The sequence below is a fragment of the Xiphophorus hellerii genome, chromosome 10 (assembly GCF_003331165.1).
Source record: "Xiphophorus hellerii strain 12219 chromosome 10, Xiphophorus_hellerii-4.1, whole genome shotgun sequence".
NCBI lineage: Eukaryota > Metazoa > Chordata > Actinopteri > Cyprinodontiformes > Poeciliidae > Xiphophorus > Xiphophorus hellerii.
Window position 1 is genome coordinate 20,317,707 of NC_045681.1, and position 22,779 is coordinate 20,340,485.

Consider the following 22,779-nt stretch of genomic DNA (forward strand, 5'->3'; position numbering starts at 1 on the left):
TGACAGGAAAAAATGTTTAGAGTAGAGGGAACTATGATTTCAGAGTACGGAATCGTGGGATTCCACAACAAAACACGGAGTTACGCAGAATTAGCCGACAGATACTAGAAGGGAAGGATATACAGGAGAGTTTTGGCCGACGTCTTCTCCCAAAACTAAACATGTTAGCATAGCTATTTTGCTCCACAGACACGCTGAATGTTATTGTTCACATCATGAAAATTTGGGAATGCGCACAGTGCCGGGGGTCAAAAAGACGATTCTGTAGAATCCGCCGCTGTAGAACAGTTCTGTTACTTAAATGAAACGTGGAGATGTAGGTATTACTAATATAGTGCAGTGTGCAACAGCAAAGCAAAAAATAACACAAAAAACCCCCGTAAAAGAATAACTCAAAACCAGGTGTATTCCAGTCGGCTACGCTACACAGAATTATGTTTTCAGTCTCAATGTTTATTATGCCATTATTAAAAAGTGATTGTCTGAAAGCAACGGTGGTTGATTAGCTAAAACACCTGCTCTACTGATGATCTGTCAGAGTATAGCCTTTTTTATTTTAAATAATTTTTTTATCTGAACCGAAGCACACCAAATAATGCAGCACATCTACATGTTAAGCTAGTCAAAGTCAAGCTAGCATAGCTGACCTACTTCCTTCACCATTGCTATATATATATATATATATATATATATATTTTTTTTTTTTATGAAAACGTTTTCCTGACCTGTGAAATATAATACTCTTGGACCTTGTTACACTTATGACAGTGTTGAAAATTAGTAGCAAAACACTTTCTGTCATTTTCTTTTATATATCACAAATACATTAAAGATTTGTGTTGACAACTTGACAGCTATAACCAACGGTGGTCATCGTCAGCAGGTAGGGATCTTGTGTGCATGATTTCACATCGCAACATGTCTATGGACACAGGATTAAGGCAGCATGCACAACTATGTGCAACAGAGAAAACTTTTTAAAATGTTCATTCTGTAAGAAACTAATTACAGAATATGAAATAATTTTAATCTAGCTGCAGTTGGCTTATGTAAAAGTTATACCCACTGAGCTCTCAAGCCAATATTGGTATTTTTCATGCACCGTTTTGCTCAAATATCTGGCCAGATTAAATATTGACGGAGTCGAATAAAGCAATTGACCTTTCTCTGCTTCTCTCCCGTTCTGTCTTGGCGTTTTAACCTTCTCCCCATCTCACTCCTTCATCGTCCTTTAGGTCTCTCATGGGGAGGAATAACAGCAACACAGAGAGAGATAAGGCTGAGTCTGATTGATGTATTATGAATAGGATAGCCTGTCTGCGACAGTGAGTGCTGCTGCACTCTGCCACTAAGACTCCCTCAGCGATTGATTGGAATCCCACCACACTAATCAATAGATAGGTACATAAATAAATAAAACCTTCTTCGGGTCCCTTAATCTGCAGGGAAGTCCTACGCTATCACTTTGTCTACAAGTCGGTATTGTCAGCATGTTTTGTTGGGTTTTTTTTACAGAAAGCTTTTAACCGCAGATTTGGGCAGATAAGCCGCCATTCTGGTGTTTAGCTGAAGTAGTAGGCAGGGATTTCGTTCTACAAATGCAGAAAAGGATTCATAAATCTGTTGCTTTGATATGATGTGGTTACATTGGAGCTCCTCCGACATATTCCAGTGTTGCAACCAAACTGTGGCCTACAGAATCTTTCTTTTGTAGAATTTGATCAATTTTCCAGACTTTCGACTCAATTTAGCTTATCTATATATTGCCAATTCACAATAAAATGTCTTTCTGCTAGAGTTGATCAGGTACAGTGTAGACTCATTGGCTGTGTTTCCATCATTGCTTCTTTTATGCACATTTTTGAGTACCGCATTAGAAAAGGTTGATGGAAATGGCTCAATTTAAACTGACTCTCGCAATTTTTTTTCTCCCCTCATTTGAGATGGTTTTTGGCTTTTCTGGATAGTTAAAGTGCCGAATGGGGAGATGGAAACACATTTGTCAATGCTGTGTGTCTGAGCCCCACCAAAAGCATGAAACTCCAAAAAAAAAAAAAAATCCAGGTCTTAAGGGAGGACTCTTCATTTTTTTCTGAGATGCGGGCTCCAGATTTGTGGGGAAAGCAAGCTGATTTGTTGCATCAAAACAAAACGCGCTGCCTGCAGTGCATTTTTCCTGCTCGTTTAAATCATCCTCTCTCTAAATTCCTTCAATGACTGCGTGACATTTCCGTTTTTGACATTTCTCTCATGCTGAAACTTTCCTCTCGCAAAAAAAATTAAGCAACACGAACACCTTCCGTTCCTCTGGCAGTCGATTCTAAATCCCCTAAAAACCGGCGAAGCGGACCGGTGAAAAGCCTTTCGAGCACACGAGTCCGAACGCGGTGTAGCATGAGGTCCGTTTTTCATTTCGTCTCTCTCTTTTTTTTTTTTTTTCTCCCTCCATCTCACCTGCTCTGTGAGACCAACTCTCCAACAATCCCCCCCCTGACAGACAGGTGATTAGGAGGAGAGAGTTCAGACCTGCTGAAAAAGCAGCTTAGCTGTAATTATTGTCTCGGAGAGAAACAAACAGTTCATCAGGGCCCGTCTCCGGGGACTTAACAATTGTTGCCAGGATATATATCGAAGGCTCGACATCCAGCCGTTACCTTGGCTACTCTTGTCTCCATATGTGTGGGCTGGAGGGGGGGTTGCTCTCCGTACAGATAAGATTCTTTTCAGGTTGTTTCAGAAATAGCATAAGCCACGAAAACAAATTAAGACGTACACTCCGCCCACGCACGCTGATGCAAGCTTACACGCAACGCGCGCGCGGATCCCAGACTCAGGGAAACAAGTTGCTTTCATCCGTTTTCTGTTAAAGTGCACTCCCTCAAACACACGCACAACCACGCGCGTATGTACGCATGAAACACGCAACCAGCTCCAACGATTTCAAGAAATTAACTGTCAAAATAACCAATCACAGTTAACATAAATGAACAAAGAAAATCCGTTTGCAAGTCCTTTAGAAGAATTTTGCATGTTAACAGACTTCTGGACTCAAACAGTTCCAATTTAAACATGCCGTTCTTTGGAAATGAAAACATCCCCCGCTCTGAAATCTAAAAAAAAAAACAACAAAAACAAAGACCCTCATCATAGCGTTGAATCTTGTTTCTTTTTTTAGTTTGGGCTTTAAAATGACTTATTTGAATTATTCAAACTTGAATCTATAGGCGATATTCTCTAATCTAAAGTTACCCGGTAACCATAACAGGAAATGACCGGTTCCTCGTTGCGCCTGTATTCCGTGCTTTTTATAGCCTTTGACAAATATTTGACCGCTCTTATAGTCAGAATGTATTGAACTCATTTAAAGTGTTTGGATTTCTGGAAGAGATCTCGATTTTAAACAAAATACAAACATTTTAAACGGATGAAGACTGTATGCTTCCAGTAGCTTGTGGTTGGACTGATTTGACCACTTCGAAAGCGGTTTTGATCTAGGTTTCGGACTGTTCAGTTGAACCACATTACGTCCAAATTTCAACCATTCAACTCTGAGATAAAAGGAGGGAAAACAAACTCAAGAATAACTAAGTCTCAATCTTACAATAAAGTGAACACTGTTGGCACACCACTGGCTGCATTACACAAACTGAAATGAAGAAAATACAGTTGTTCAGTGGAAACATGCCGATTTCAGAAAACGTTATTTGCTCAAAACGATTTTGCGCTTGGATGGTGTAGCTTTTCAGCTCTATCAAAACTGGTTAATTTTGCAAGACTGCAATGGAAATGCTTTTTTTGCATGACACAGGTCCCGTGATCAACAACTGGATTTTACTACTGGCAGAAATAACAAAGAAAATGACAGGAAGTGGTAGGAGGAGGATGGCGCTGCAATTTTTTTTAAACGACTACCCGTGTGAAAAACTTGCAAAAAAGCTTTGGGGCTGCACCGAAAATTTGGGTCTGAAACCAAAAAAAAAGAATAAAGGTCAAATATTAAGAGAGAAGTACGCCATGCGTCGTTCAATTGGGTATTATGTACATATTCAAACCTATATTTATATTTTTGAATAAAAAAATAATCCTTTTTTGTAATTTTAACAATGAAAAATTGCGCAACGAAATTTGGGACCGGTCCTCTAGTTAAAAATAAAGTCTCACTTGAGAATCCAGACAATAAAACCATATCTTGATTAGAAAAGTAGCACAATAAATCCAAACTTGTGCAGTATATTCTTTTAAAATAATTAAATTTGCATAATGTATAATTATTCCATCCTAAGTAAAGAACAAAATGGCTGCCATGCTTGTTTACTTTTTGATAACCCTAATTGATGCTTGCTGGATCTGAACAACTACCAGAACTGAATCTAAGGTAACAATTCAAAGTCCATAATTAATACGGTCATATACAATCAATCACAATCCGCCTTAACGAGGTTCACTTGTCAGATTAAAAGTACCTTTTGAAAACCTTTAAGCAGGTGTTAGACATAGTTTCCATTAAGCCCACATTTCTGTAATAAATGTGTTTCTGTTTTGGTCTAATGTAATGTTCTTTTCATTAGCTAAAAGCAGAAAATCGTCATAATTAACAGAAATAAAGGCTTGAAAATATCAGTTGGTGTGTAATTAATCATTTCAGGTCACTGAAATCCGTTAACATTTCACTAATATTCCAATATATTGTTTATGTCTACCGTATAATGATGCGTGAGATGAAAAAAAGACAACAACATGAAAGTCCTCCGTTGTGTTTCGATGAAGGACACTTGTGCACAGGAGGAAGCGTGTCCTATTCCCACTGACGGACAACAGAAGCCGCGGCAGAAGGGTGGCATTAAAACCCAGCGGGGGATGTAGTGTGATGAAAATGTCAGACCTGAACCAGCAGGCTAGACTCTGCGACGTGTTTCATCAAGTCGGAGTGTGTGGAGTGCTGCGTCAGAGGTGTTACGCCCTGCTTGTTCGCAGCTAAAGACTTTGTGTGCAAAGGTACGTCTTATGCGTTCGTATCGGCATGTAAATCTACATCTTCAGCATCTTGAGCATGTCCCAAAGGTCATTGGAGTGTACTGAGAGGCAGCCGAAAGAAAAATCTTAATTTCTGCTGTGTTTATGAACACCTTGATGTTTGGCCAACTGAGAGTTCCGTCGTGTCACGGTGTAAACTCACCCAGCCAATACGATGAAGAAATCCAGGCGGTTCCACGTGTCTCCGAGGTAACACTTCTTGCCAAAAATCCCCAGGGCTACCATTTTGATCACCATCTCGATGGCGAAGAAGGCGAAGATGAAGTCATCAAAGTCCTGCCCGGACACAGATAGAACAAACGGGTTAACGTTATGTTTTGAACGTCACTGAACGTTGAAAATCTGTCAGAAGTCAAACTGTTACAACAAAACGTAAAGGAAACGTCACCCAGCGCTCTCTTGAAAGTCATAAATCTGCATTTATAAATTTCTAATATGTTTGATTAGACTTTATAGTCATCTACTGAATACCTTCCTCTTGTCAAGATCAGGCGATAGAGGTCAAAGGTGCAGCAGGGAAACTCAGACTTCCTTATTTTCCCAATAACACTCACCAGGGAAATCCAAAGACATTCCTGGACTATGAAGGAGAGAAACCAAAACTGTTTCAAGGTCTACCTCCAGTGGGATGTGCTTAAAGGAGTTCAAACCCAGGTCTGGCGTTTTGGCATTAGCACTTAGTCCCACATCATGCCATCACTCAATAAGGAGACGAATTAATACATGTAACTTTTTCTCCACCGTGACAAAAACCAGACTGTGGCCCCAATACCTCCATATAAACATTAAAGGATTGCACTTAATACATAACTGTCTGAATACAGCCGTGGTTGATTAGCTCATTTAAACATCTGTTCTACTGACGATCCGTCAGAGTTGATGTCAGGGTCACCCCCTCGCTCCCCCGAACCGAAACACACAAAACTCCACAGCACATCTACATGCTACGATTGTCAAAGTCAAGCTAGCATAGCTGACCTACTTCCATCTCCTTTGCTTTTTTTTTTTTTTTTACATAAACCTTTTCATGACCTGTGAAATGTGACACCCTTGGACCTTGTTGTCAAGATGTTGTGGTGTTGACAATTAGCAGAAAAGCACTGCGTTCTTTTATCTTTTATAAATCACACATACATTTAAGATTTAGCGCGTTATATTGACATTTTGACAGCTAAACCTAAAACATGGCTAGCAGTTTTTTGCCCTTCATCAGAGAACTGGAGGACGGGCACTTGTGCACGTTATGTCACGTTGCAACGTGTTCTGTAACCAAGTTCTGTAACTTGTTGGTGAAGACTGAAGGATTTAATACACTACGGTCTGTTTTTTATTGGCCTCTATCTAGTCTAGACATTTCTTAATGTATGATAAACATCCTACTGAGAGCCTTTGACATCATTGAGACAGTTTATGAATTCCTGCAGAGAAATCCATGTCTCATGATCCAGTCGTCAGGAGGTCAGACAATTGCGCTGGATGGGAAACGGATAACAGCCTCCTTGTAGCAGCAGAGATTAACATTTTGCTCGACGGCACTTAAACAAGCCTGTGTGATGTCCTCAAGTGATCGAATAAGGATTTCGTTATACCTTCCTTTATCAAACGGCATTCGAGAACGAATTACGGCGAAGAATGAAAAAAAGCGGCGTAACCCGGGGCAGAGCGCTCATCGCATTAATCAGTGTTCCTTCTCTTCATTACGGCCCGTTTGGCCTCAGCTCTCCAAAAAGCCTCATCAGGCCGAACCGAAGACAAAACAAGGGCAGAGGACTCGGACGGAAGGAGCAAATACCACTTTCTTAAGATATGAAAATCGATGGGAAACGACAGAAAGCAGAGGTGGAGGAATTTGGAATGAGAGCGGCGAGCAGAGAGCTCAGAGTAAAAAACAAAAGCTAAAGAGAAAGCAAAAAAAAAAATCTGGAAGGAGATTAAGGCACAGGACACCCACTGATAGATGAGTCATCCTAACACGAACAGAGACGTGTATAAATATATCAGATCCTGTTAGCTTAAGAAAAAGCTAGCCTTCCACTGCTTTAAAGTTCACTGGAAGTAAAAAAAAAAAAAAAAGAAGAAAAGTTGTGGTTGATGGAGGAATGTGAGACTGTGATGGTGTGTTTACAGCTCAATAATCTCAGCCTGTCTCGGTTTCTCGAGCTTTCCCAGCATCCTCAAACAAACAAACAAAAAAAAAAAGATTTAAAACAGCAACACACGAGCCGCTATTTAACAAACCGTCAGACCGTGAAACAAACAGGTTCCCTCTCCGGTAGTGACCGTACATCACTGCGGGTGTTAATAAGTCGATTTTTTTGTTGTTTTTTTTTTAAGATACCACACTCATTAACTCCGCCGAGGCGGCGGAGCCCTGCAGCGACCTGTTCAATGAAGCAAAACCTCCAAAGGAAAGGGTCAGACAAAAAGCTAAACAAAAGCGGCGAGGCTCCGTCTGATCTGCATTTCATCTGACTGGGAAACGACTTGCACCGTCATCTGGGCACCCATAGTTTCTTGTGAGCTCCTGTATCGTGTCACAGGAGGCTGTTATTTAGACGTTTCACGTCTCGGTGCGATTGCTGATAATAGGAAGCCTGAAAAGACAGAAACAGAACGCTAACGGCCGAGCTTCAGGCCAAGAGACTGGATATGGTATTTGTAAATGTTTGCACACGTCACAAAAAATAAAAATCAATCTTTACCTCTTAATCTCAAACAGAAATGTTGAGATTTCTTCAAGGCAGAAATCTCAACTTGCCTTGAAGACTTTCTTTTTAAAGCATCGCTCAAAAACATCAGACGTCAATGGAAACATACACCATGCTGGATGTTTTCACTCATGTGAAAAGGGTGATGTACGGAAGAGGATTAGGGCAAAGAATTCACAAGTGCATAACACATCTCTGTCAATAAAGTCAGAATACTGAGATTAAAATCCACATGCTGAGACTAAAGTCGGGATAAAACAAAAACTCGTGTAATTTCTTTGATTCAAAGTTGAATTCTGACATTAAAATCCAAAATAAAATCTGAATTCTTTGAATAGTCGGAGTTCAAATCCGAATTCTGATATTAAAGTTATTATTTTGAGATTAAAATCTAAATTCTTAGATTGTAGTCAGAATTCTGAGATTAGATTCCAAAGATAAGAGTCGTAATTCCGAAATCAAAGATGGAATTCTGGGATTAAAATCTGCATTCGGCTCTAAAGGTCAGATTGAAAATCCAAATTCTGATATTAAAGTTAGAATTTTGAGATCAAAATTTAAATTCTGAAATGCAATTTAGAATTAAAATCCAAATTCTTAGATTATAGTCAGAATCCTGACCACAAAACTGAACCCATTTGCACAAAATTGGCCACATTTTTTTTTACATTATAACAGATGCAGCAGAGTTTGCCAAACATCTTAAGTCCAATGAAGGTTTTAAATGATCAAATTCTACATTTTTATCACCCGAAAGATTTCAAACTTGAACTAACACCTTGTGACCTTGGTAGTTGTCAGTACCTCAAAAATGAAGGAAAAAAAAAAAACACCATGAATTGTGGAAAGCATAAAAAAAATTGAACCACAATAACATCCAGTTAGGACACCAACAAAGTCCAACTATTGACAGATGTTTTTTCGCCTACCATGACTGGTAGAAAATGAGTTGTTGTGTAAAAGACAGAACAGCAGAGCCGTCGTCTGCCATGCTGAGTCCTTACTGACTGCACCGCTGTCTCATCTAACGCTACATCTATCCTACACCCTTATCCTATTAGGGTAAGGGGGGGGTGCTGGTGGCTATCCAGCTGTCTACGGGCCAGAGGCAGGGTAAGCTTGGACAGGTCATTTTGAAATATCATTATATATAAAAATAATGTCTCCTATTACAGGTTTTCCTTCCACTCAACTTTTTGTGAATACACTTTTTCATAAAATTCCAATTTTCTGAGAGATTTTATTTGATCTTTCCCTATACGCTATAGTTATCAAAATGTCCAGAATTAAAGGCTTCAAATATTTTGCGATAATTCTATGTGAGTTTCACTTTTTGAAACGAGTGAACATTTTCACATTGACAGAATTGTAGACGTTTTTCTTTTTTTTTACACTCAATTTTGTTATTGTAACGTAGCAAAACATGAAAATAAAAAGGGTGTGAATACTTTTGTGCTCATATTAACTTATTGAGCTTCTGCCTGCTGACTGGACTGAGGACAAACCTTTCTGACCACAAAACAAGGCTTCCTTTTTGTTGTTGTTTTCCCTCAAATACAGCTGGAACCCCTAATTCGCCAAGTCAACAAGATTCGCTGGCCGGAGGGGCGTGGGAGGGTTCTCCTGGTGGGCCGGCACATGGCGACTCGGGCTCTCTAATGGGGGAAATTGATTTTCTCAAACTCGTGTGAGACGTCAGCGGAGCGTGAAACATTATCTGACATCCGCAGGACGCAGGCTCCACTCGACGTCCGAGTGTTGCCGCGGCAGCAGCAGCAGCAGCAGCAGCCGGCTCTTCACCAATCAGAGGCTAAGATGGCTCTGATTTTTTTCCTCCTCAGAGGAAAAAAAAAACAAAAACAAAAAACTGAAAAACTGTTTTGTTCCGCGCCTGTCTGGAGCGTACGGTTCACTGGCTGCTCGTCCATGTGGACGGCGGAGGAGCCTAAACGCCACTCGCTCGCCTCGGAGGGATTTGACACCAGTGACCTGTTCTGAACGGCCCAGCGCTCACGCCCACACACCCCCACACACTACTCTAATTTCTACCATCTAACTGCTTTAGTACGCATACGACTCAGAAACCGAGGGAGTATTGGAACTTTTTGGGAAGCAAATGAGTATAAAAATAAAACAAAATTGAGGGCCATTTAAGTATGGAAAAGGAAAAAAAGGAGTAAATTTCTATTTCAAAAATTCAGAAATTTTGAAATTAATCTCAGATGTTTCCCTGAAAGAACTTGGAAATTTCCTAGCTTCAAATGTCAAAAGATGGCTTGGAAAAAAAAAAAAAAAGTCAAATTTTGAGATTAAGCTCAGAAATCTTCCAGAAGAAACTTGGAAATGTGTGAGTTTGACAAGTTGACAACTTGCAAGAAAAAAACCCTCAAAATTAGAATTTTATCTCAGGTATTTTGTAGAAAAAAAAGTGGAAATTTCTGAGTTTGAAAAGTAAAAACAAATGCTAGAAAAATAACTAAGAACTATTACATTTCTGAGTTTCAAATGTCAAAATTTGACTTTTTTTTATTTATTATTATTTTTTATTTCTGAGATTAACTTCAAATTTTCTCAGGTTTGGGAGGAAATGTACTTATTTTCTTTCCATCTACAATGGCCCCAACATGGCATCGTAATTATACATCATTCGACAAAGTCTTTTCCCACTTGAGACAACTGACGCGATTAATCTTTGATATTGTGCAACGATATTTAACAAACAAAAGGGATTATTTAATCACCATGAGACAATGCATAAAAAGACAACATAGCCAAAGGGACATTTAAGATAAAACACACAAATACCCCCTCAAAGTTTCTCTACAGGCTTCTATGAGATAGTTTCTGCACTAGCAATTTAGCGCTCCTTATTTGGACTCTCAAGATCAGATCCTTGGGCTCCAACATTGAGTTCTTCATGGTTTGCTGCAAATAACGTCACAGACCTGATGTATGACTTGATCAAAATTTTTTTGGAATATCTTCTTTGCCTTAATATTGGCTGAAATGCTTCACCAATTGTTTTGTGTATTGCTGTGAGTTTCACTACTTCCACCACTAGAACCGTTTTGTTTATTGGAGGTTCGTTACACTTCCATGTCATGAAACTGACCTGTTTGACCTGAAAGAACCGTAAAAATATGCCCATTTATATCCAATTAAAGGTATAAAAATGAGGTCAAACAATAAGGTGGGTGGTTAGACAACAGCCTGTGGCAACCTAGACAGGATTACCCGAATAAGTCATTTCTATGCCAGTACAGAAAGTTCTCATTTCATTATGTGCTACAAATCCTCGTATTTGTTGCAAACAAAGCGTGGTCGCTGCTGCCAGATATGGGAAAGCCTTCACTTCCTGTGCAACCAGAAAGGTCTTGTTAAAAAAAAAAAAAAAAGTCCCACCCGGCACAGAGCGTGGCTCACAACATCAGCCGCAGTAAACGCTTCACATGGTAAACCGCGTGGGCCGAGGTTAATCACTACAGAGAGCAATTAGGGTGAACATAGAGACGCCACACACGTCCAAACAGCCATTTGCTCGCCGAGCGGCCATTAAAGACGCTTTTTTTTAAGATAGGAATCCTACAATAGCTGGCCTTTTATGTGGCAGGAGATGAATGAGGGTGGGAGAGGGATACATTTACAGAAGGGCGTGGTAGGTTAACGAGTGTGGACGCAGAGGACAAACCTCCGCTGGTTACGGCTTTATCTGTTCGATGCACAAATCGCTCTGTGCCGGTAACGAAAAAGCAGGGCATTCTCCGTCTTTCTTATCGGCAGTTCAGCTCTCGCCTCTCGGCACCAACATCTGGATGGGATTCCTGCTGCACTGACTGTGAGCTACTGGCATTCTTCCACCTCCTCGTGCAGTCTACCATAGACTTTCATCTCTCCCATCTCCCTCTTAACTTTTCTCCCACTGCCTCCTTCTGTCTAGCAGGGAGTGGTGGGGAGTATTGCTCCCTTATTACTGTATGTTATGTCTCCCACAGTGGCTTCAATGTATGCTCGGCGGCCATGTGAGAGTCTACGGGCGGTTTGCATCGGGTTTTTTTATGCTTACCTCACCAGGGTATTTTTAGCCAACTCACTGACATCGACGGAGCCTCGCCAAGAACTCCACAGCCCTTAAACGTGTCCACATTTTGTGACTTTATATGAGGGTAAAGTGGCTGAAAAGTCATACATTGTTTTCAAAATGTACAAAGTGCCTTGTGGATTTGCATTCAGCCCCTACTACACTCGCTGTGGTCTCTTAACTTCTACACCATGTTTGCTGTGTCCCATTCATAGCTTTCGGCAACCTGCATACAAGAGTGCCAAGAGTACTTGAAGGTGTGTACTCTCTCCGCGCACCCTAAGGGTATTTTCACCTGTGGTAGACCGGTACACGTGGTTCAACTGGGTATCAAAGTTGCAACATTTCTTTACTTTTCAGCTGGCCAAACGAAGCAAACTAATTGAAAAACCTGCTCATGTCCTTGTGTCGCCTGGCACCAGGAACCACCTGGATACAACATGAAACCTCTGAAGAAGACAGTGAGAGCAACTTCCTTCTTCACAAAATGTAAAAACTGGAGTGGCGTCAGATTGTAGAGGTTGTAAGATTTCTCCTTTGTGGCAAATCACCACAAGAATTTCTTCCTCTAGTGGTAGACTCTCGCATTTGCTTTGGTTGCATTTACCCACAATGCCCTGTCTACTATAGTCTACTTCCTGCTTTGGGAGCAGTCTCTGGTCACATATGCATTTGAACCACACCAAAGTTCACTTTAACATCACCTAGGGTAGAGTTAGCTGTTTTTGGTTCGCATCGGAGTTCGATTGCACAGTTTAGATAGTGAATGCACCCTAAGATGATGTTATCCCCAACCTTTTGCTTGACCTTTTTCACAATTATGCACTAATTTGAGTCTAGTACATCGAAGCGCTCTGGTTGTAAAGCAACAACACTTAAAACAGTTCAACGAATTTGAATTTTGTTAAGGCAGACAGATAAAACACATCAGAAAACCTCGTTCCCCCCGTCCCTGTTGCTGCCGCCTAACCTCACACAACTCCCTTTTCATGCGTCTTCCTGCGTGAACACCCATGTTCCCTCTCACATTGCCTGAGAGCGAGGGTAAACACACGTGTGGACCAGGCGCACAGACATCAGCTGTGCTTTGTTGCGAGTTGCCGAAGCGAGTGCTGACATTGCGGGGCCTTCTCATCGCCTCCCGGGCGCAGCCTTTGTGCTCTAAGTGCTCTTAATCACTAACGATGAGAACACTTAAACACTCCCTAATGTCGAACGCTCGAGTGTCAAAGCTATTAGATATAGTATGGCACCCAAGTGTGAAGTCCGGCAGCTGCGGCGGAGTAAACGCAAGCATGCTCGTCGTTTATGGTTGGAGGGGGGGAAGAAAAAACAAAAAAACAACATGTGTTTTCACATTTAAGCAAAGACTGCAGTTGGGGAGAGATCAGGAGAGGATTTACTATGAGGCAGCCAACAAACATATTTATGTTCTACACGAGGCGCAGAGGAACCCTTTGACCTCTACTGATTTGAATGAGAAAAGTTTCTTGTTATAACAAGATGTGACGCGAGAATGTTTTGAGATTTATATCTCATTAAACGCAAGATATGCTCCAAGCTAAATGAGAAAGCTCAAAATAGGAAACGGGTGATCACAAATGGTTTATTATTAGCTTTACCATATCCGAGTTGTGACTGTTCAGTTGAATTTTTTTCTATTTCCGAATTCACCATGCTAAGCGCTAACACATCATGCTAACAGTAAAGACCCCCACCCCGTTGAGGTCCGAGCGTACTCGACCTCTACTCTACTCAAAGTGGACATCAGCCAGACACTTCAAGGCAAAGGATGGAGAAGAAACATGGCAAGGTGAGCAGCTAGCTCAAACTTGCTAGCATCCATCCGGACTGTGGGATTTGAAGGAATTTTTAAGGAATTGAAGGAATTACAGGAAATGTAGGCACTAAACTATGAAATCTCAACCGTCCGTGAATAATGCAACTCACAGAATACGGGCAGTATGTAGGAGCCTTAACACTCTTCAGTGTGGAAGTTGTTAGTGTGGAAAGAGGTCTTAAAGCTAGCAAGTAGAGGAAACACTGAACTTGTTGGAAGCTCTTTGAAAGGAAACTTTTTGCTAGTGAGGCATATTCACAGCTCATTGATAATAACATTAAAAAAGAGTGAACATTTGACCTATTGTACCTTTATTAGCTTATGTCAAGGAATACGCTAGATTTGGAAGAAATTTGTTTTTTTCTAAAACAGTGAGTCTCTTCTAAAGTCCTCAACTTTACAGGAACCCCACTAAAATTGATTGCCACTCGCTATTAACAATGCTAAGGTTAGCTATCTTTTTAATCATGTTGAATTTGCTCTGGAATAACTATCCAAACCTGCTCTGAAACAGAACTCATAAATGATGATTTCAACATCTAAAACCTTTCTGACAATATGAAATATGTAAAATAAATCTGTCATTTTAAGTGTTCCAAGATATTTGATTATAGACTTTGATTTCTGTGTGTGTTATGGTAGAGCTGTGGAGGGAAAGCTGGAACTAGTTTCATTATGTTTCCACTTCTCTGGTCTTAATACTAGTTGGATATACTTTTATTAAATGAGTAAAATTGAACAAAATTAATTTTGGGGGGCACAATAGCTTCAAGTTTTTCCAGCACAAGTAGCTTGCTTGTATAACCTTAAAAAAAACATTTTTGTCTCAAAAGGAAGAAAAAGCATGAATCACAGATGAATGAATCACAATATGGGCAAAACTGCACAAACACTTTAACAAAAAGCCACCACATCAACCATGTATGTTTATTTTTCTAATAAGGAAATATGATTTCAACCTCGCATGATTTAGTCTGGATCCAGTCCAAACTAAATCATAATGTTCTTGATATTTAACGTTCAGTCCCTGTGAGAAAAAACTTTGTTGAACCACCTTTAACCGCATTTAGTCTTTCAGGATATGTCTGTTCCATCTTTCACATCTGCAGATGGGATGTTTAATGAATCTGAGCAAAAAATGACTTTTTTCTAAAATGCGAGCCAGGTAAATTGTCTGCAAGTTAGAAATTCAAATCCTGTACCGTAAGCAGTCAGGCAGAAATTAGCACATTTAAGGTTTATTAGTCATTTTTTAAATTACATTTGATTCACCGTGCAATGAAAACTTTGCTATTATTCACTACAAATCAATTAAAGTGCAAAATTTACTCTTGTAGAAACTATAAATATGATGCATAAATTAGCTAATGTTAAAGAAATATAATCTCTGTGTTTATGCTGTAAACACATTCTAGTGCCTCCCCATAAAGGACTTGGAGGCTTTTCTTCTCTTTTCTTCTTAGCTACGTAGTTGTTAGATTGAGCGGCTAAACCCTTTCCTTTGCCTACATCTCCCAGAATGCTGTTTGATTCCGTAATCGGAGGTCAGTGAAACTATTGAAGATTCTACCGGACATATTTTCTATTGATATTGATCACGTGTGTAATTTAATGTCCGGTCCTATTCTCATGAGTAGTTTTGCATGTTCCACTTTGGTGTCGCCTGACCAGAGCTCCTTCTTTTACAGGTTTGCTTTATTTTCTACATGTCTTGTAGGAAACCCAGTAAAGTCTTGGGTCCAATTCCCGACTCTGGGACCTTTGCTGAATGCCTTCCCCTCTTTTCTCTCTACCTACTTCCTATCTGATCGGCAAATAAAGGCTAATAGTGCTAGTAAGAGCTTTAAAAAAGCCTCTCCATAAATTTATCAGACTTATATACTGCGCTTCTTGATGCTGTAGGTTCACCAACATTTTGAACATCATGCACCTTTTTCCTGTAGGTTTCCAATTAATCTACTATATGTTGGCCTAATTTTAAAATCCTAGCAAACTCACTGGAAATTGAGCTTTCAGCGAGACAAAATCTGAAAAAACACTTTAGCAAGACACTAAGGGTTTGTGTAGAGGATTAAAGGCCATCCACGCAGGTAACACCGTCAGCCGACAGATTGGGTTTTGACTGAAACGGATGCCGTCGATTCTGTGAAAACCCTTCCCTGCGCCCAAAAATAAATCTCAGACACTCTCTATGCTAATTTTGTCTGTCACAAAGTCTAAATGCCATTATCATTGGGGTCAGGTGCTTTCATCACATGCACAAGCACGCGCGCAGACGGGCGGGCGGACAGCCGTAAGTGGCGGTAAAGGCGGCGAATGCCTCATGTGGCGAGAACAATAGACCAGGCTAATAGTAATCTGCCATTCAGGCCCAGATCCACTCCTTACAGGTGGAGGGAAGATAATATTGTGGGCTCAATCACCGCCAATTCAGAGCGCACAGACACCGGCTACCCGCGACGTTTCGTCACGGTGAGGTCACAAATGCAGGTTTAGAAGCGCGGCGCTTTCCACAGGGGCTCCTCTTCACGGCAGCGTTCCCACTCTCCAGACTGTCTTCTCTGGGTGTATCTCTCTAATCCTCTGTTCAAACAGTACTGACAACGGCTTTATTAGCTTTCGGCTGACATCACATTGTACTGTCACTGCTTGGGTGGTAGGGGAGTACGAGCTCTGCTGTTCAGAAAGGAATGTTCCTTTGAAATTTGTCCTTCTGGGGTAAAAAGAAGAAAGAAAGAACGAAAAAAAGAAAGAAAGAAAGTGAGGCTGTACAAGTTTGGCACTTCTTTGAAACTTCTCTATCAGTCAAACCTTAGCTCATGCCTTTACTTTCTTCCCTCTGAACTGCAGAGTTCTCTGATGTGTCGTCTTCTGTATCAAACACATCATCCAAGGTCTGTTTGCCAAAAGGGATAAACTGTTAGAAGGAGGATTATAGCTCTGAAAAACATAGCAGTAATGCTATATTTATTTGCTTTTTGGCATCGGAAAGACTTGGAAAGATCGGAGAGTGTGATAACAAATGGGTTGTTTACATTGACTGTTCGACTCCTGGCTCTGACTATGTCCACAAAGAATCTGCAACTGTCTACTGCTGCATGGAGTCCAGCATCACAACCCAAGTTCAGTCATCGGTTTCAATTGAATTTTTGCATTTCCACAAGGCGACTGATTAACCAATAGGTGCAGGCGAGCAACAGAAAGCCACCGGACCCATTGATCGTTACACGCGTCGTTATTAATCTGTCGCGAAATTGTTACTTGAAAGAGCTCGAAATAATTGCAGCAGAGAGTTTTAATCAGTGAGGTCATCAGATCTGTAAAAACAAAAACAAAGAAAATGTTGTACGTGCTGGTTACAGTGTGCTGCTTTTTGAAGATCTGAATAAAACTGGTTGTTGAAGACAGCGTTCAAAAGAACAGGGGAGTTTGATTAAAAGGTTGATTGGAGGAGTAAAGGAAGATAAAAAGAAAGTGCCAAAAATGACAGTTTCAAATGGATACTAAAACCAGAAACACTTTGAAGACGATGGAAAACTTATCATCTGGATGGAACCAAAAACAGAACGGTCACGACTCGGGCAATAGTCAACTCCAAGGTGACCAAAGGACATGGCTAAAACCTGGGAAATCCTCAGGAAAATCATTTTGAGGTCTTTAAGGTCTGAATATTTCAAATTTATTGAAAATTGGTTTTTACTGAATGTCTCATGACATATTTAACAGTGATGGAGTGCTGGTGAAGCATTAGTGGCACAATGACCAGACTAGTGGGTTTTCAAAGGACTTTCTATGTATTATAAAAGCTAGAATGTTTTTCATGGACCACTTGTTAGTTTACAAAGCACTTTTGTCGTAACCTTTTTAGAATATATGTTTTTTCCCCACTGTACCGGTTTTATTATAAAATCACAAACAAAGCCCATGTCCATAAATTAGCTGGTTGCTAGAAGGCCTGCCTAAAGGGCAACGGTTGCTTTGTGACATTGCTTATGGTTGGCTCCTGAACAAATACATCTAAACGGAATGAAATAAAGCCAAACCAAGCTAACAGAAACAATACGAGTTCAGGGAAGGTGTCTGCTCTGTGAGGAGAGACAGATCACAGAATAATGTAGGTAATGTGTGCCTTTACCATCTCTATAGATGACAGCGAGATTGAAATGAAGGAAGCGGGGCAATTACTAACAGTGTGTTTAACCTTTGGGCTACCAGTTCATCTGAGCTCCGCAGAAGAGACTCACCAAATTAAATCACATCTCTTAACCCGGGGCAGAGAAGTCAGAGAGCATGGAGGGGCTCGGGCTGCCGTGGCAACAGCAGAATCTGAACCTCAACTCCTCGGCTCTCGCAAGAGCTGCAATTTTAGAGATGTCATCTCACCATAAAAGTTTGTTAATGTCAGTTTCCCTCAAATCCTTATGCTTGCCAATTGTTCCTACTTGGAACACATGAAATCAACTTGTTAAGATTAGTTTGGGGAGCAGATAAAATTATGCAACAGTCTACTTAGTCAGTTCACCTATCCTTCACTGTCCGTCACAATCCTTCACACCCACCCTCCCTGACAACACCTCATCTCTCCTCCTGCTCTTCATCCCATCGCCCTCATCCCTACTTTCAATTCTCATTCTTCATCCGCTCCTCTTTGTTCCAGGTTCCATCTGGACGTTGGTGTGGTTAGAGAAAAGACCGTTGCTTGAATACTGCACCCCCACACTGAGTCACCACCATCTAAACCTTTATCAGGAGTTCCCCCCGCATGCCCGTTAATGACATCCCCACGTTCAATCCATCCATCACCTCAACCCCTTTCTTCAATTAATCTGTAAACTCATATCACTGTGGTTGTCGGTAGAGAAATTACTTTTGAGGAAAACTTGTTCTCCTGTTGCTTATTAGATCCCACTCACTAACTTTTGCCACAATGAAGAGATAATGTCTGTTATTCACTGCAACTGTAACTGCTATTAACGTCAGGCCTTCCTTTGTTTTTCAAACCCCTACTTTCAGCTTTTCTTTCAACGAGTTTCCTTTCCTTCAATGTTGTCATATTACACTCCTTGTTTTTAAGTGGTCGCTCCTTTTGTGTCTGCCGTTCATTCTCTTGGTATGGGGCTGTACAGTAGCACGGTTGGTAGAGATGTTACCTTGCGGAAAAAGGTCCTATGTTGAAATTCCAGCCTGGGGTCTTTCTGCATGCAGTTTGTGTGTTCTCCCTGTACTTGTGTGGGCTCTGTCCAGAAACTCTGCCTTCCTCCTACAGTCCAAGAACATAAATGTTAAGTCAAATGGTCTCTCCAAATTGTCCTTAGGGTTTGTCCCATCTGTCTTTAGATGGTCTGGCACCATGTCTAGGGAATACCTTGTCTCCTGCCTAGTGACTGCTGGAGGTACAAGCACCAGCGGGTACAGACAACAGATGGGTGGGTTCTCCTGGCATCCCACTCACGAGTCTCCGCAATGCATGTGCTGCGTTGACCTTTCCCAATGACAATTAAGCTGATCAATAAACTCTTGATCGGCGTGCTGTGGTGACGTAGGGGTTAGCGCGACCCATGTTTGGAGGCCTTGAGTCCTCGATGCGGCCATCGCGGGTTTGATTCCCGGACCCGGCGATATTTGCCGCATGTCTTCCCTCCTCTCCTTCCCCGTCAGCCTACTTTCATATAAGGAACACTAGAGCCCACAAAAGACCCCCTGGAGGGGAGAAAAAATAAAATAAACTCTTGATCAGTCTGCATTCTCTGGATACTCTAAAAGCAGTATAATTGCTGCCCTTTGGTGTTGAAAGGAGTCAGATGAATGGATTGGGAACCTGATCAGAAATCCTCCCGGGTGCCGGCCTTTGGGGATTTTCTGGACATGTCACAGTAGGAAATAACCCCAGGTCCAAGATCGAACAAGAAGGACTCTTCTGTCCTGGGAATCCCTTGGGATCTCTAAGAGTAAGCTGGAGAGTTGGCTGGGGAGAGGGTTCTCTGCATGTCCCTTCTAGACAACAAGATTGGCTTGTCCCTGCAAGCCAATCTCAGAGAAATGAAAAACTGTGGTTGGATGGATTTTCATTTTTTCTTTTCATATCTTTCTTTTCCATCTGTTGCCATTCCATTATCTGTCCTGCATTTTTCCAGTTCATTCTCTCTCCTCTCTCAATTTGTTGTCTATTTCTTCTAGCCATTAATTTAACTGCTTTTGTTCTTTCTACTCTGTTCACGTTTTGTTCCCGCCAACTCATTATTTTTCTTGTCCAATTTGCCATTTCAAAGTTGTCTTGGCAAATATTTCCTTCGAAAATTCCTTCTTTATTCATTGTTTCCTCCTTTTGCTCATTCTGTTCTGTTTTCCATCTTGTTTGATTTACATCCTCTCCCCTTCTTTTTTCCATTTTCTTCTTTTCATTTGCTAAACATTAAGTCTCATTTAATTTCCTCCTATTTGTTCTCTCCAAAGAGTTTTGATTTTAATTTGTTTTATGCTACAAGCCATCCCTTTCCTTTCCTCTTCTTTGCTTTGCCCTTCTTTCTTCCTCTCAAAATACAAGTCCATATTAGGTAAAAGAGATGCAAGTGGATGCATCTATCTTCTGGAAGACTGAAATAAACATTCGACTTAAAATGCGTCAAAGACTATAATCGTTTGAACCACTAAAACTCGATCTAATCCCAAAAAGAGTGCGCAGAGGGAGGTCTGTTCTCTCCCAAATGATAGAGGTTTCTCTTTTTAGGACGAAGCTGCTCATTCCTCAGAGTCAGCGGACGAGAAAATAGGATGACTTAGTTCTATCTATTTGGAGCCACTTAGCAAGCGCCTCGTCTCCTCACCGCACAAGACGAACGGCATCGGAGAGAGCTGATGTAGCCTGGCCGCGCCTCGCCGCTCGGATTCCTCACCCGATGCAGAAGTTATTTTCCTTCTCTGTATTTCACAGTACAAGCATCAGTGTATCTCCATTAGCTTTTATGGTGTTAAAGAAGGTCGACAAATTAATGGCAACGCCCCCGCACGCGGCACTGTTGTTTGCTTTCCATCTTTGATAATGAAAAAGGAGAGGACAGCAAAAAGGCCAGGAATGCTGGAAAACGTTCGGAGAGAGCAGTTCTCCCTCTGGAGTTCCCAGCCTCTCTCTGAGCCCCGTCGACTGTTTTGCTTTTGTTTGAACAACATGCGCATGAGCATGCGATGCAAAGGTGAAGTTATTGACGTTGGCGTTTCTGATGCCGTTTGGCGTTTGGAGAGTTTGGATGTGTGTCTGTCTGCTTCATCCCAGTGGGAGGGTTTTCAGCTGGTGGCACTTGTTTTATTGAATAAAGACTCATCACGTGTGATGTCGTTACTTTCACCAAATAATGAATTAAATCTCAAGTGAGAAGTGAGCACATTACCAGCTCATTTATTTTTATGTTCCAAGCTCATTACTGCTCAAAGGTCCAGCTACAGTGGCTTGCAAAAGTATCTGTAAGACATTTTTTTCACACTTAACTTCCAAACCTTGGTGTATTTTATTAAAGGGTTAATAATATGTGTTTTCCAGCCACCTGGTGCCACTTTATTGCATAATCAAGTAACTATACTACCTTCATAGTATATATAACAACCTTCAGTTGTTATAAAAAAGCTGTCTATATCAAATATGATTTAAAGAATTTTGACTTCATAATTTAACGCTTTGCAATTGGACCTCTGTCTCTTTAAGAAACTAATGTTCTTCCTTGAGGAAGTCATCACAACATGGCTCCTCTAGTTACCCTTTAACAACATTTCTACCAGCGTTTCAATGAGAAGTACCTGGTATAATGAGCTCAGCAGATGTGCTGTTCCAACATGTGCTTGCTATTTGCTGCTGGCTAGTCTGTAGGAGCTGAGTGTGGGAGACGCGGGGCAGGGATGCTCTGTGAGGTGGAAGCTTGAAAACTGCAATTTCAAGGCACCTCAAAGGCAGTGCTAGGTCCATCCAGGCGTTTTTCACAGCTGAATGGTCGCCACGGGAGATTAAAAGATTTGTGAAACGTTCATGAAAGAATCAAGACACCACTACAGGTGTGTTTTTGATGAGGTAATTGCATTACAACATGATATCAATCTCAAAAAAGTCAATTTTACATATTTGTGAAACGGCAGAAAAACTAAACATGGCACGCATTTACATAGCCACATCTTTTGCAGCACAGAGCTTAAATTGTTACCTTTTGATCTTATTAAAGCTGCTCATTCTTTGTCAGATTGTGGTCAGAGTGCCACAGATTGTGATTTAGGTCTGGACTTTGACGAGGACATTCAACCACATCGATACCCTGTGATTTAAAACTCAACGTTCAGGTTCTTTGTTTTCCTTCTTGTCGTATTTAATCCATAGAACTCCATTGATTTCACCAGCTTTCCCGTGGCTTCTGATGAAAAGCAATGATGGCAGCAATGATTCTGCCACTATGTGAATATGCTTTGACGTAACCTCTTCCGGTGTAGTTCTGGTTGTGGTTTTAGTGCTTTTGTACCCCTGGAAGGCGAATCTGTCCTCTAGAGTCAAGTCTTTAGAAACCTAAACCTGTGCCTCTGGTCAACTATAAGTTTTCCTGTCAACAGATGCAATCAGCGTAAAGGAGACAGAATATAAATGTGCCTCATGCTTTCTAAATCTTAATCTGCAACACCTTTTTGAAAATTATGCATTTATTTTAATATTTTAAACCCTAATAAAGAAATGGAAATGATTTAAGGGGTATAAATATGCAGCTTTCTTGATCGTGTCTGTTTTATCCATCACAGGAATTTATATTTAAGCAGGGTGCATAGGGCTCAGTGTTAGGTCTTAGTAGAAGAAGTTCCAAAAGAACATAATCAAGCTAGACAAAATGAAACACATCACCTGAATAACCTCAATTTGTCTGAAGAGGCGTGCGTTAGAGTGGTGGTGTGAGGCGCAGATGATGAAGGCATTTTCCAGGCAGCTAGGGGTTTCACAACCTGCTGAAATGGAGTAGCACTGTGGGAAATGTCAGGTCAAGCTTGAAAAGACATAATTTGTCCCACCGTGGAGGAAATCAAGAGGGCCTTCACCGCTGCTCTGAACAGGCTGCTGGGAGATTGCTTTGAGGTGGTAAAACCTCTGTTGCTTACAG

At 41.0% G+C, this 22,779-nt stretch overlaps 1 protein-coding gene across 15 annotated transcripts in view; it reads right to left on the reverse strand.

Moving 5' to 3' along the window:
* Nucleotides 1-22,779, reverse strand: part of cacna1g (calcium channel, voltage-dependent, T type, alpha 1G subunit) — a 271,449-nt gene that overhangs the window by 143,770 nt on the left and 104,900 nt on the right. For all 15 annotated transcript variants that reach the window (XM_032573632.1, XM_032573624.1, XM_032573631.1 and 12 more), the window contains one exon: nt 5,177-5,310. In XM_032573632.1, coding sequence (XP_032429523.1) covers nt 5,177-5,310 — 134 coding nt within the window. The remainder of the gene's footprint in view (nt 1-5,176; nt 5,311-22,779) is intronic.